At 41.8% G+C, this 15,289-nt stretch overlaps 1 protein-coding gene across 1 annotated transcript in view; it reads left to right on the forward strand.

The window, feature by feature from the left end:
• Positions 1-12,292, forward strand: part of nckap1l (NCK associated protein 1 like) — a 44,058-nt gene extending 31,766 nt beyond the window's left edge. Inside the window, exons 25-31 of the mRNA XM_080781685.1 lie at positions 3,335-3,417; positions 4,150-4,230; positions 6,145-6,238; positions 6,768-6,884; positions 9,242-9,351; positions 10,519-10,608; positions 11,597-12,292. Coding sequence (XP_080637811.1) covers positions 3,335-3,417; positions 4,150-4,230; positions 6,145-6,238; positions 6,768-6,884; positions 9,242-9,351; positions 10,519-10,608; positions 11,597-11,713 — 692 coding nt within the window. The 3' untranslated portion in view covers positions 11,714-12,292. The remainder of the gene's footprint in view (positions 1-3,334; positions 3,418-4,149; positions 4,231-6,144; positions 6,239-6,767; positions 6,885-9,241; positions 9,352-10,518; positions 10,609-11,596) is intronic.
• The last annotated feature ends 2,997 nt before the right edge of the window (positions 12,293-15,289 follow it).

Here is a 15,289-nt window from a genome sequence, read left to right on the forward strand (position 1 = left end):
GTTGGACATGCTAACGGTCCGACAGGCATTAGTCTGACGACAACACCGTCGCTCCCGACATGCGTGGCCAGTTACAACAACTAACCCGGTCTTCTACACCCTCCTTAACCCATTCTGACCTGAGATCAGATTCATACGAGGTTTCCACTGGACACACACACTGGTCTGATTAACCCATTCTGACCTGAGATCAGATTCTAAAAATGTCAGTCGTTCTTTGATTTTTCTAAAATAGCAGACCTACAAGCTCGTAAAAACAACACTGGCGTGACGCCATCCGTCGTACGTCAACATATCAATCAGGCTATATAAGAAGCAGCTGATAATGCACTGCAGGAGAGCTGATAGTGCACCGTGGGAGGCAGAGCAGAAGCAGTGGTGGGAAAAAGTACTCAATTGTTTTAAGTAAGTAAGTAAAAGTATCAATACTGCAGTGTAGAACTACAAGCAAAAGTACCGGAATTCAAAATGCACTCGAGTAAAAGTACAAACGTGTTGGCATCAAAATGTACTTAAAAGTACCAAACGTAGAAAGTACTCACTATGCAGAATGTTCCATTTCAAGTGCTCGAATGTATAAAAAATATTTAAAAAAAAACGACAATGTGTCGCAAACCTTGTAGATCGGCTATTTTCAAAATGAATGTATGTTTTGTAATAACAAAAGTAACAAGTAGTAACTAAAGTTTTCAAATAAATGTATAGGCCCAGTGGAGTAAAAGTACAACATTTGCCTCTGAGATGTAGTGGAGACAGTAGAAGTAAAAAGTCCTGGAAATTGTAAACAGTACAAAAAGTACTACAAATACGTCAAAATTGTACTTACTGTATGTAGAGTACTTGAGTGAATGTACTTTACTTTCCACCACTAAGAAAACCCATTTGGGTCCCCAGTTTAACACTCTCAGAGTTAAATTAACCCTGAGGATTTTAAGTGTGGATGGATGAAGGGGCGGGGTTACAGACTGCTGTAAGTGAATCACTCCAAACACAACGCATTCTCAGCTAATTGGTTTTCACGTACAGTACACACCTAAGGGCTATCTCACTGACCTGGGTTTATGCTACTTGAAAGCTTTGATAGCCACACACTCTTTGATACCCACACACACACTTTGATACCCACACTCTGAGCAATTTGGTTCTTGTGTATGTGTATAGACATGAGACTGAAATGGACAGTACATTTGAATTTGTACTGTCCATTTCATCATCTTGAATTTGCAAGGTCAGTCTGGTGCTCTTACAAAATCAAAAATATAGAGAAAATAGAGAAGGTTCAGAGAAGGGCTACTCAATTAATACCAGGGTTGAAAGAACTGTCATATAAAGAAAGTTTAAGACTCTTACAGTCTATAAGGAGTTTTACTTCTATTTTGTATATGGTGAGCGAGTCTTTTTCTGTCAAAGTTTCCCTTATGTTTTTGAGACCACCGCTACCGTAGAAAAGAAGAAGAAGGTGCAACAGTTTTCTCAGAGACTCTTACAGTTACCGACGTTAGTGTATAGGAGGCACGGTGGAGATATGATTGATGTCTAAACTTGTTCACGAGATATAAGACTTTACAGCCGAGCCTGTTGTCCATTTCTGGGACAACAGGTACGAGATGAGAGGGAATTCCCTTAAACTCTTACTCTGTCACTCAGAAAAGACTCGAGACATAATTTCTTTACACTTAGAGCTGTCAGAGCATGGAATAAACTCTCAGAGGACCAGGCTCCTTCAGTTAATAGTTTTAAGAACAGACTTGACAAATTTTTACAAAAGAGTTTTTGTATAATTATATGGCTGGCTTGTAAGGTCATGAACTGGTAAATTAGGGATTTTGTAACCGTATTATTGTGTATAAAAAAAAGAAAAAATGAGTGCGAGTGCACATGAATTTCATTTTTTATTTTAAATTGTAAAAAAAAAAGAAGATGAATGTATGCACTGTATGTATGAACTTGTGTAGGCCTATGTCACAATTTAATATGTAGCCTATACTGTTTTTGAGTCGTAGAGGATTTATCCCGTGCCGGAAATCATTTCAATAAACTTCAATTAAGTTTCTGACAAATTACACAACCATGTTCACATTGGTATCTCTGCACTGATGTTAGGGGTTTCCATAAGGTAGATCACAAAGGCTATGCAAGTAGACCACAAGATATGCCCCTAAAATATATATTTTTATAATATATTAAAAAATCACAATACTCCTCATTTTTAGCATCTGACACTAAGATGAAGGTGATAGATTGACATCAATAATGGCCTGTCGGCTCCCTTCATGGCTTCTATAGTTGGCAATGCAATGCTTTAAGTAGAGAAGTAAATCAAGTACAAATGTGCAAGGCAAAGAATCCAAAAACATACCATTTCCATACAGAATGGTAACGTTTGTCTTATAGGCAACACCAGTTACATATAACATTAAGATAATGCTGTTGAGCTGGTCATATAATGTGGTCATTACTTTTAAAAGTAGCCCCCGAGTTAGATCTAGGAGGTGAAAGGAACTTCTGCAAGGCAATGCATTTGTTAGTTTTCCCCACAACAACGTCATGTTGTCCTTAATTATTACTCAACAAACTTTGTTTGGATATTTGCCATCTCATCCTGCCACTGCATAAACCAGGGCCACTGCATGGCCTTGGTTTATTATGGGAGAACAGTATAATACAATCCCCAAGGGTTCTCTTCTAGAACGGTACTGTACAGATTATAGAAACGTTGATCCCATTATGTCAGGAGAACGCAGCCAAGCTCGCTCGTCACCAGCACAGAGAGCCAACAGGGAACCCCCAAAATAGTATTCTTTGTTCAAAATCCCTTTTTTGTGAGATGACAGATTGTTGCCACCGCAACAGCCTGTATGGTGCAGCCGTTACACAGGGGGAGACAGAATTGGGGACAATATTACAGCACTTTTGCCTGAGGTTATATTATATTGTATATCATATGTTATATTATCCTATGTCTATATAAGCCTGGATATCTCAACTAGTGGGTCACACACTGCAGAGCTAAAATGTAATGTCAATTTGAAGCTATGATTCCCTACTTTTATATGACATATATGTCATGTTTTGTCACATTATGCTGCTGCATTGTCTGAAGGAAGCCAAACAAAAATGCGTTTTACTCTTATGTACACAAGATGTAACAATAAAGTACAACCCTTACAGTACGTTTTAACAGCGGGAGACCTTAGAGACGGCGAGCGTCGCTTGAATTTCATTGGCTATCGCCCAATCACCCACTATCGCCGGGCGACGTCGCCCAAAAGATGAATTATTTGTATCTTTCTATCTGACGTCTACCTCTCTCCCCTCCATCTCCTGTGTATAGGTGGAGAGAATGTGCTGAAAAGGATGACTATCATAGGGGTGATCCTCTCCTTCAGAGCAATGACACAGGAGGGCCTGAAAGAAGTAAGGGCACGTCCCAAACAAGTTACTCCATACAATATGCAAACTAAGACCATACTTGTGAGACCTGTACAGGTCTTATTAGATGAATTATGAATCACATCATTTTATTTTCCCCTTTGTTGCCTTTCAACTGGCAATGACAACCAAATCCATTAGAGCGGTCGTCTTGGACTGAATTGTAAGAAACGTGATTCGTACCGTTATGAAATGATGTTTTCTCATGAACTTGATTACTGATCATTTTCTCTCATAAACATCAGCAGATTAGCCAACATCTGGACGACAAAACATCTATCTAGCCAGATTGAGCACATGGCTTGAATAGAATTCTCCTTGGCATTGTACATGCTATATTGCAGACTTCTCAGACTTTTTAGCCCGTGACCCAGAACAGAAATTAGACATTCTCCCAGGACCCAAACTAGTGAAAATATATATATATATATTTTTTTTCTTCTAATTCATGGAATTTCTTAGATTTTTCTCTTATAAAGTTATGAAGTTACTGAAAAAGAAATCATCGAATTCTGGTTTAATTCATGAAAAGTTTATTTTTCGGTAATGTTTTTCGAAAGTGTCGAAATAATAATTAAAAAACAAATTTAGGAAACAAAAAAATAAGGGGACCCATAACAATGTGTCGGCGGTGGCGCCACTGTTTGGGAACCAGTTGCTATATATTGTATCTTGAAATGTTCCCACTGATTCTCTGCTCTCCGTTCCTATATTTAGATTCTACACAAGCACTGCCCTTACCTCATGGGGCCCATCGAGAGCCTGAGGGACTTTCTGTCCCCTGAAACTGACATCAAGGTAAATCATATCGTGATACTTCGTCATGTCACGAACATGCTCTCTGAAACTGGAACGTGGACGTGAGTCTATGTGTGTTTGTTTATTTGTCCTTCATTTCGCAAACCGCTACGGTCCAATCAGTGTCACATTGTCTTGTGCCCGCTGCCAGTATAGGCCACAGAAGTACCTCCGCACTTCTGTTTTATATCTTTAAGCATTTTTTATTAAAGATGGAGTGGCGTGATTTTTTCCCCCCCCCGAAAAAACATGATCATCAGGTACTATGATTATACTAGGAGGAAGATTTCTTTCAAAAAAGTGTGCCGAAATAAATGTAAAATAACCTTTTCTAGACCACACACACACACACCCAGTAAGAAATCAGTAGAAGCAACTGGGATAGTACTTGCGTCCTCTTAAAATAATAAAAATTTTAAACTCTTTTTTAAACTTTTAAAATAATTAACTCAATGTTCCATGTAGTTTGGCCAGTTATATCTTGCTTGTTATATGTAGGCCATACAGTACCAGTGTTTATCACAACGTATATATTTATTTAACATTATAGTGAGTTTGACCCTGTGGGGAATCACCACGTCATAAGACATTAAAAGAACAGAAGGCAATACTGTAGTACGAGTACCAGACCAGTCTTACTGTACTACTAATAGAGTTGTTGCGCAACAATTGTTTCGTAAAACAATTGCTCAGTGTTGTCGTACAATCAATTGTTTCTATACTTATCTTCCACTGGAGCGTTCTGGGCCTGGGTGTGTGTATGTGTGACTCTAAACCCCCCCCCCCCCCCCCCCCCCTCCCGACCCGCCCACCCCAGCTCGCTTACGTCTTTGGCCCTTAAGAGTGAGGCATGACAGCCGTGCCACAGGCCAGGCCAGGATAACCCCAAAGACGTCACCAGAGCCCTCGTGCCTGCGTGAGAGCCTCTGAGCGGCCCGCTGCATGCTCTGTAGTCTATAGCCCATTCTGACCTGAGATCAGATTCTACAAAATGTTCTTCTACATCCTGACAGTTTTCTGAAAAAGCTATGTTTCTATGTCAGTCGTTCTTCGATTTTTCAAAAATAGCAGGACCTACAAGCTCGTAGCGAGCCACTCGGTGGCGCGCTATGAGCTTGTAGATCTGCTATTTTTCAATAGCTAAAGCACCAAAAGGGGTTCCCGCCTAAAATGGACTAGAAACCACATCAACCAACATTCCGCGCTGTGCATGGACAACCAGAAATATGGCAATACCAAGAAATGACTCTGGAGTAGCAGACGCGTCGAAGATTTATGTTAAAGTGTCATTGCTTCAAGAGATTGATACACTTTTACAGCTTCGGTTTCTTATGGATTTCTTTTGCAATAAAGAGGCCGCTATATATAAGACCCTAAGCACAGGGATATTAGATTGCACAACAACAGATACCGCAGTTGTCACTTGTTTTTTTAAGAGGCGCTATAGCCCCTCCGATGCCTGGCTTTTGAAATGACGTCATATGGACGTTTAATGTTTGTTTAGGGCAGCAGTTAAAGAAACATTGACGACGCGAGACGTCATGTGGCCGATATAAATATGATTTTGTTTAATACAACAACACACGGCATTCATGTCTCGCAACGTATACGGCAGTGAATCTGCAATGAATGAAAGTGACGCTGCCATATATGTGCAGGCTTCTAAAAGTCAAAATGATGCTTCATTTGGCAGCCAAGTCTATGGACTTTTTATGTTTGCTTCATGTATGCCCCCCCCCCCACCCAGTGACGTCTTGTTGCGGCCACAGTGGGTGCGCCCCTCACTTCACACGAGTGTGATTCTTTTTGCCACCCTATGTTTTTGCTTGTTCTGAACTTTCATATAAGCCATCCGAACGAGAAACGGTTTTAAATGCCGAAGCTTGTTGTTGTTTTTTGCTTGAACTTTTACAGGACACAATGAAAGTCTTTGAGCTGGCTTCTGCAGCAGGGCTGCCGTGCGACATTGACCCCGCCCTGTGTGCGGCGATGGCCAGCATGCGCACAGGTACGCCACACACCACCACAACACAAAGTTATAAAACCCATTAAGACCTGGAACGCATCAATGTCTTGCCTTTGCTTAAAACCCACTTTAACCATTATTTTAAACTTTAGCTGTTGGAAAATAGAAGATATATTACAAGCTCATAGCAGAGCTTGTAGATCTTCTATTTTTGATATATTTTTTTAAATGGCTAAAATCTTACACAGCGAATATTTTCAACTCAAAGCTTTGCTTCTGGGGGGTGGGGGGGGGGGGGCCTGGTACAAAATATTTTCAGATGGGGATCGACGGCCAAATACAGATATTCTTTGGGGTCCTTGACATGAAAAAAGTTTAAACCGATACGACTACAAATCACGTGAAGTCGTGAACTCTTGACTTTAAACGGAAAAATGACATTTCACTGAAAGATGTGCAGCACGAGTCTGTCTGTCCAATGTCGCGATCTACAAGCTTGCAAATGTTGCTACTTTCAGTATACATCGGTGTATATATACTGTAAATCAAGCTTTCCTTTGAAAACCTGCAGACAACACATCACTGGAAGAGGAGTACAAGCTGTCTTGTTTGCTGCTCGTCTACGTTGCCGTGTCGCTGCCAGTCCTGGCCTTGGATGACAACTCTGTCTACAGTCAGGTCCATGGAGGTGGGCCATCGTTACGTTCGTTCATCTATGTATGCTTTTGTCTAGGCTAGAAAGACGTATCTTTATTACGAGGACATCCACACTACACTATTAACAGTCATACTATGCATTCATACTATATTCATTCATTTTATACATACGTGGCCAGAGGCACACAAGCTGGCAACAATTATTAGTTTCCACTTTGGTAGAGGTTTGGGTTGTGTACTGTAGTTACCTTGCCATGATGTACTGTAACTCCAAATGTGGACAAGAAATAAAAAAAGAATTGCCCCAGGCATTAGAAAATGATGAATTGAAAATATTATGCTCCTCATTGACTGTCTTACAGTGATTGTACGCTGAAACATCTCTCAAAGTCACTCTTTTAGAACGTAAACAAACTCAAACTAAATTGATTGAGACAATATAGAACATCACCAAACCTCGTACTGTTCTTTTTTTTAAATATATATATAAAAAAAATCACTTTCTGATGTTGATTTTGAGTTAGACAGGAACGCCCAAAAACATCACATCCGGTTTTAGCCCAGGGTAAGAATTTTCTATGGCTGCCAATGCAACTTTTTCCAATCCTTAATCACATACGGACCAACATCTATGCCGATAATATCTAACTTGCGGAGGTAGCGTGCCTTGTCCACGGGCAACAGATCTTTCAACGTATGGCATTGCAAATACGTTTGATAATCGCTACTCTGCGCAATATTGTTTTGGAAATGCCTCAAATTGCATTGCAGTGAACGAGAGCAAATCACAACTTACCCTGGGGGTGGTGACTCCGCCCTGAATACGCGTTGTGGTGTCAGTGTATTTGAAGATCTGGAACCGGATCCACGGATCCAGTCCGGGTTTTCTTCCTAATAAAAAGAAAAATAAGAATTAAACGGTACACAAGTTTTGGTGGTCATGTTCAACATTGTCTGAATCAACTTTGTTTGTGTTCGTTCACGTACTAAAAGTGAGCTGTTTCAGCGTAGAAAATTATGAATTATCAATTTCTAATTACTTTTGATGTCCACATTTGGAGTTACATCATTAGCAAGGTATAACTACACAACCCAAACCTCTACCATAGTGGTCTTGTTACTTAAGTAACAAATGTGAGCACTCCCCCCCCCCCCCACCGACTACTGTATACTGTATACATCCAAGCTTAGCATCATACTTGTCCTGTATATGCCTGACGTGGTCCTGAGCAGAGTATGTCTTGCCTAATGAGAAGCATGTTTCTGCCGAGGGGATTTGTGTGTTTACAGATAGCTCGGCCTGACGTGCATCAATGCAGTTACTTTTGGCACGTGGCCCTAGTGCTGACCCTCAGTGCTTTGGCTCAAAGCCTGGACCCAAACCTTAAGAGAATTAAACAGAAAAGAGATCTTTATCGAGGCTGGGTGGCGGTGGCGTTTGTCTCTCTGCTTATTTTCTCTCTCTCTCTCTCTCTATTTTTCCATTGACATGTTTTAGAAAGGAGATAGACCATATAAGTTTGAGGAAATGGTGAGTTTCCTGTTGAGGGCTGTATACACGCTTCATTACGGGCCTATTATTTGTACTCCCGTTGCACGATGGTTTCGCTTGCCAACAAAATAAGAATAAAGATAATCCAATATTAAAATTGGCTAATGGGTGGGTCGATGGGTGGGCACTAGTCAACAGACGGGACAGCATGCACTGTATATCAGACACAAACAGAAACGGTTGCCTAACGACGCAGATGTGTGCACGGCCGCAGGGACCTGCGTGAGTTCCCACTGCGGCTACACCCTGAGTCATAGCCATACTGTATACATAATATTTATTACATCATTATATAAGTCCGGTCATTATGGTTACCACTGCATGATTGCCTAATGGATACACTGTCAAATGCACATGTATGGAGATCCACATTATATAATTAATGTCAATGCACAAATTGACAAAACACTTATATGTGGCCCTAAACCTTGAGTAATAATAAAACTCACAGTCTATAGGAGTGGTTGCACCACTCAAAAATATAGCAGATAAGAACCAATCTTCAAACTAACATCATGTTCCATAGCTTGAAGATCTGTTCTTTTCGCAAAATGGCACATAGCTTAAGTACTTACAACCTGGTTTCCCTATTTTGGAAATTTTTCATCGTATTGTTCATTAAAAAATATATATAACGACAAAATTGTGAAAATAGTACAAGCTCATAAACGCCTCACAATGCAAGCCATTTTTCCACTATTACTTGTGCAACAAGTCTAGGGCTTGAGCGTTCCATTTCATTCCATTCTGTCTGTGCTATAGTCTTCATTCTGTTTTCTGGTCCACATGGTTGCATTTCCTGAGGTGTGTCTGTGTCTCCGTATAACTCCCGTCAGGCCACAACAACAACATCCACTGCTTGGCCACGGCCGTGAACCAGCTGGCGGCGGCCATGTTTACCATCCAGAACAAGAACATAGAGCAGCATCTCAAGGAGTTCCTCCTGGTGAGTCCTCATACTGTACACACATAAGCATACTGTACACACAGCACTGTTTCTTATGGGTCCCCTTCCGCGATCCGACTCACAGACAAAGAGCAAAGAGCAGGCTAAGATCGTCCATACCAGAGTAATATAATAAGAGAGTGGCGACACTAGCGTTGACTCCCATAGTATAACAATGGAATGCGGAAGTGCTCATTCTATCTCAATGGGATAGTTCCAGCCATAGGAGCAATGTTTGGAACTATAGTCCAAGGGCACGCGCTTTGCGGCGAGATCAAAGCGTGTCGCTACTCTCCTACTCTACACTCTGGTCCATACCCGTTCACTTTGCATTGGACTCAGTTTCCCAGAAGCCCTTGCAAGCCGGCGGTTGTTTGATTTCCGGTTACGTCATCATAAAGCGGCGGCCTCGTCACCAGGTCCACGACAAAGCCGCTATTTATTTTAAGTTATTAAAAAAATGGCGAATTAAACACATAAAACAAATAGCGGTTTTGGCGTATTACGCAGGGAAAGACAATGGAATAGCGGGTTACGCAGGGAACCCGCTATTCCACTACTTTAACAAGTAGTGAAAATAGCCCATCTACACGCTTGTAGATCTGCTGTTTTCACTAGTTTGGGTCCTGGGCAAAAATCTAATTTCTCTTTTGGGTCACGGGCTAAAAAGTTTGCGAACCACTGCAGCACAGCACAGCACAGCACAGCACAGCACAGCACAGCACAGCACAGCACAGCACAGCACAGCACAGCACAGTACAGTACAGTACAGTACAGTACAGTACAGTACAGTACAGTACAGTACAGCACAGCACAGTACAGTACAGCTTCCTATAACTACAGCACATGATGTTCCTCCTCGGAACTCTAAGAAGCAGCGACACATTTTGTCCCCTCAGAAATAATCTACAAGTGGCATTTGATAAAAACGCATAGCACGTGGAGTCAAAACAAGGAGGACAGGACACACACACGCACACACACACGCACACACACAAGGGGGGGGGCCCTCCTAAACTTTCGCGTTTGCTTATGTCAGCATTCTTGTCCTATGGCTTTGTCAAGAAACATGCCACCCCGACTGTGTATACCCACCACATTAAAATGGGTTCACGACTGTACGTAAATCTGTCCATTTTGTTTTTAACTCGGCCGTTCCATGTATAGCTGGCCTCCTCCACTCTGCTTCAGCTGGGACAGAATGAGGACAGGCTGGAGATCAGGAACCGAGACTCCGTCTATCTGCTCCTGCACATGGTAAGCCTATAGTCAAAAACAATCCTATAGGATTCTGATAGAAAAAACCTATTAAAATCATATTAGACTTTGAAACCAATCCTATTGGATTTGTTCTTATTATGATTATTGTCCTATAAGAAAATCCAATAGGATTTGTTCCAAATTCTAATAGGATTTTTTTTTATAGGATTATTTCTTAAACTCTGGTTCCACAATAACACCATATACCAGTGGTGGAAAGGGACTAAGTGCATTTACCTAAGTACTGTGTACATTGCTGAGGTATTTGTAGTTTACTTGAGTATTTCCAATTTCCATTACTTCTACTCCACTACATCGCAGATCCAAATATTGCAATTTTACTACACTATATATATATTCGACAGCTTTAGTTAATAGTTACTTTGTGGATTTCATAACCACTTCAATATATACATTCCGGTCCTTTGAAAATAGCCGATCTACAAGCTCACAATGCGTCATGGATTTTTAGACATTTGAAAACTTGAATTGAGACATTCTGCACAAGAGTATTTTTTACTTTTGGTACTTTTAAGTACATTTTGATGCCAATACTTTTGTACTTTTACGCAAGTAAATGTACTTCTACAGTGCAATATTGATATTTTTATATATTTTTTATATTTGAGTACTTTTTCATGCCATACACAGCAACCTTATACTGCTAGAAAGAGTCAAGACACTTATTCACCTACTTACTGGTGCCTGTTACACTGTTCATTTAACTCGCGTACAAACGGAACCAAATTGGACCCGTAAGGGTTCATTATAGGTTCCATTTGGTTTTACTGTGTGTCGTGGCTTACCACACAGTAAAATCCCTGTGTGCTGCGGGTACCCCTTTATGTTCGGAAAGTTAAATTAACAGCCATGAAAATGTGCTGTTCAAGGTCCATTAACGATCATGTTACAATTATATATGAATGTGTCGCTATTGTCGTCAAGTTACACTCATCTAACGTAACCCTTTTACCCTTCATTGCAGATTGTGGAGGACTCTCCGTTCTTGAGCCAAGACATGCTGGAGAGCTGCTTCCCATATGTTCTGCTGCGGAACGCATACAGGGAGGTCTTCAAGACCTTTATCATAACTCTTGGCTAACAGTGGTGGCTTCTTCTTTTTTGAGCGGTGCACACACCGCTCCAATAACTGTCCGCGTGTGTTCGTATGTCCCTATGTCTGTCTAGCCCGTCTGCCTGTTGTGGGTATGAACAGCCGCAATATTGCTGGGTGACCTATAAAGTGGCACTGTTGAACAGCCTACAAGGCCATTCACACTGAGCACTATAACTACTGTAACAATGCAATTATAACCAACAATAAAACTGTACAGTACAATAGTAACCATCACAATAAAAGTGTAGTTGCACTGCTCAGTTCGCACGGGTGTGATGTTTTGTTCTAGGAAGGGCTTTCTGATGGCAAGGCGGGTTTAGATTTTGTTGTGTTAACTGGGATTCATGCAGTCGCACAGAAAGAATATACAAATAGTACTATAGTATACATGGGCACACAACACAGGACATCACATTCATAAGAACAACACAATGAAGCTATAAGCTTTAAATAAATTCACTGAATTAATTACAGCCATAAATCATTCAATTATGACTTAGTCATAAAAGCAGCCGCAGCGGAGCAAATTGGGGTCGGCCTTTAAATGTCAAGGGGGAGGGGACGACATTCATCATGTACCCTCCCTCGCCCCCCAAAACGCGTGGTGAAATGACGCTTTAACCCATTCTGACCGGGCACCCATTTTGGTGTTAGCATCATGTTATGCTTTACCTATTGAAAAATAGCAGATCTACAAGCTCATAGCGCGCCACCGAGTGGCGCGATACGAGCTTGTAGGTCTGCTATTTTTGAAAAATTCGAAGAACGACTGACATTTTTAGAATCTGATCTCAGGTCAGAATGGGTTAATCAGACCAGTGTGTGTCCAGTGGAAACCTCGTATGAATCTGATCTCAGGTCAGAATGGGTTAAGTGATCGTTTGTTGCCGACCATATTGCTGCTGTTGTAAAGCTGCAATCCAAAACTTATTTTTTTAATGAGTAGAACATTACTATAATGTATGTTCGTGCTGACCAACGATGAAATATTGAATCGCGATTAATAATCGCATGATTGATCCAATTAACATATATGTAAATAGTCAACAAGTGCAAGGATGGGGGGGGGGCAGAAGGAGTCTGAAGAGATGCGTTTTCTCAGAGTGCGGCAGAGGTTGTCACACAGTTTGTGGTTCATTAAACATTGTCTTGTATTTTTAATAGATATTTTCATTCTTTAAAAAAATATATATATATCTGAATAAAGCGCTTGAATTACAGTAGTGGTCTGATGTTGTCTTTCAATTCTGGACGGGAACCCCTTTTGGTGTTTTAACTAAGCATTATGATAGCAGTATGAACCAGGGACCACCACCCTGACTGAGAATCAACCTGGAGACCATTGTTGTGTTGGTAAGGGGGGATATGGTCGTGGTGTGGGGGAAAGAAATTAACCTTCCATATTAAACTCATGTTGCTGTTCATTGTAACTTATTCTATGACTCAGTAAGCAGACACTTGCGATTCATTATGGGCACATTTCCTTATAATGGTGACTCAACGAGGCAATCCGGTACGGTTTCCCTTGAGATTCGAACTCACTTTTCTGTGGAAGTTCTTGACATCCGTCTTCCCAGTAACTGACAACATCGATGCGTCATCATTTTGTCACCAGATTATTTACTGCATTGTTTCTCAACTTGTGGTCAATACAATAAATTCAAATACGAATCTTCACTTTCCTACATTACTAAATGCATGGTCAGGGACCACATGCAACACCTTCACGGACCACCAGTGGTCCACGGACCACCGGTTGAAAACCCATGCTTTAGCTATTGAAAAATAGCAGACCTACAAGTTACTACGAGCTTGTAGGTCTGCTATTTTGGAAAGAAATCGTAAAAATGGGCCGGGGTCCATAATTGGCCCCCTCCTTTTCCCCCCCTCTACGCTAAATCTCACAAAACCTTGTGACCTTGTACTGTAAGATCGGCTAATTTCAGCAAAACGTCTGCCTATATTCTCATCGAATGGTTGCCTATTATGTCATGCCCAGAATAGGCAGGGCCCGGGGTTCATGTTGTTACTATCCAGCCATGGTCTACAGACTCTACACTATAGTGTTTACAGTCTTCCCAATCCGGCCAGTTCCACCCAAATCCATCAACCCCCAACCCCCCCATATCCTTTAACCCATTCTGACCTGAGATCAGATTCATACGAGGTTTCCACTGGACACACACTGGTCTGATTAATCCATTCTGACCTGAGATCAGATTCTAGAAAAATGTCAGTCGTTCTTCGATTTTTCAAAAATAGCAGGCCTACAAGCTCGTAGCGCGCCACTCGGTGGCGCGATATGAGCTTGTAGATCTGCTATTTTTCAATAGCTAAAGCATAACATGATGCCGACACCAAAATGGGTGCCCGGTCAGAATGGGTTAACACTTCTATACATAAAGCTCCTCTTCGCTAATTCCAGTCCCTCAGAAGGCTTTTATTCTGCAGCCATAAGCCCGTTCCCACATACAGCCTTCTTCCTTCCTCCCCTCTGCTTCCAGCCCATATTCCCCATGTATAATCCTGTGTGGCTGCATGGTTGCCACACTGGAGATATGGCTGTTGAGATCACACGGCGTATACTGTATGCGTGTGTGGGGGTGGAGGTGCGGTATTCTGGGGTCTGAGAGAGTGTCCCCCTGGAGGCCTGGACCAAGGGCTCACTGTCTTTTTGTTTGAGCAATAATAAAAATGTACAATGACAAAAATACAGTTCAATCATGTTCAATTTAAATTTTATATATCCATCTCTCTACCTACTGGCTACTGCACAGTCCTTAGCGACCTACACAGTGTGTACTGTATTCAGAGCTGAGTGAGTGTCAAATCGATAGGACTTTTCCGTTTGGATGTATGGGCTCAGGCTGTCGTTTTTTGCCACTCAATAGGCAATAGGCATCCCCGCATAACTTACCACTAACCACTGTGTGTGTGTGTGTGTGTGTGTGTGGAGGCCTTACATCCCATGTATACATGGTTGTGCATCAGTTGTGTTGTGTTGTGCTGTGCACCAGAAAATAAATGTACACAAGCGGACGTTGTGTGAGCTTGTAGATCTGCTATTTTTGGTGCCCACAACACCGGCAGCCCGCAACCATACACAGGCTTTATCCTGAGCCGTTACTGGATGTGAAATGTACGTAGCATCTGTTTGCAATGTCCATTAATAGCCTATACTTGTAAACAAAGAAATTAAAAAGTATGTCCTGCACCACAGTGGATAACAGCTCTGTCCCGAGACACTGTGCGCACGCACACACACACACACACACACACACACACACACACACACACACACACACACACACACACACAAACTCTGGTCCCAATACAAAGGCCCCTGCTGAATGCACCAGTGACGCAGAAAGCTCTCCTGCCGGTGGCTTCTGAGCACTGGGAGGAATGTTGACACACACACACACACGCGCGCACACACACACACACACACACACACACGTGCGCGCACACACAAGGTCACCAGCGGTGTGAGGAGCCAGTCAGAGGCCATGACACCAACTCCAAACGCACGTAGCGTGTGTGCAGAACGGTTCGTATTAG

This window comes from Protomyctophum bolini, assembly GCF_963924005.1.
Source record: "Protomyctophum bolini genome assembly, chromosome: 2".
In the NCBI taxonomy this organism is placed as follows: domain Eukaryota; kingdom Metazoa; phylum Chordata; class Actinopteri; order Myctophiformes; family Myctophidae; genus Protomyctophum; species Protomyctophum bolini.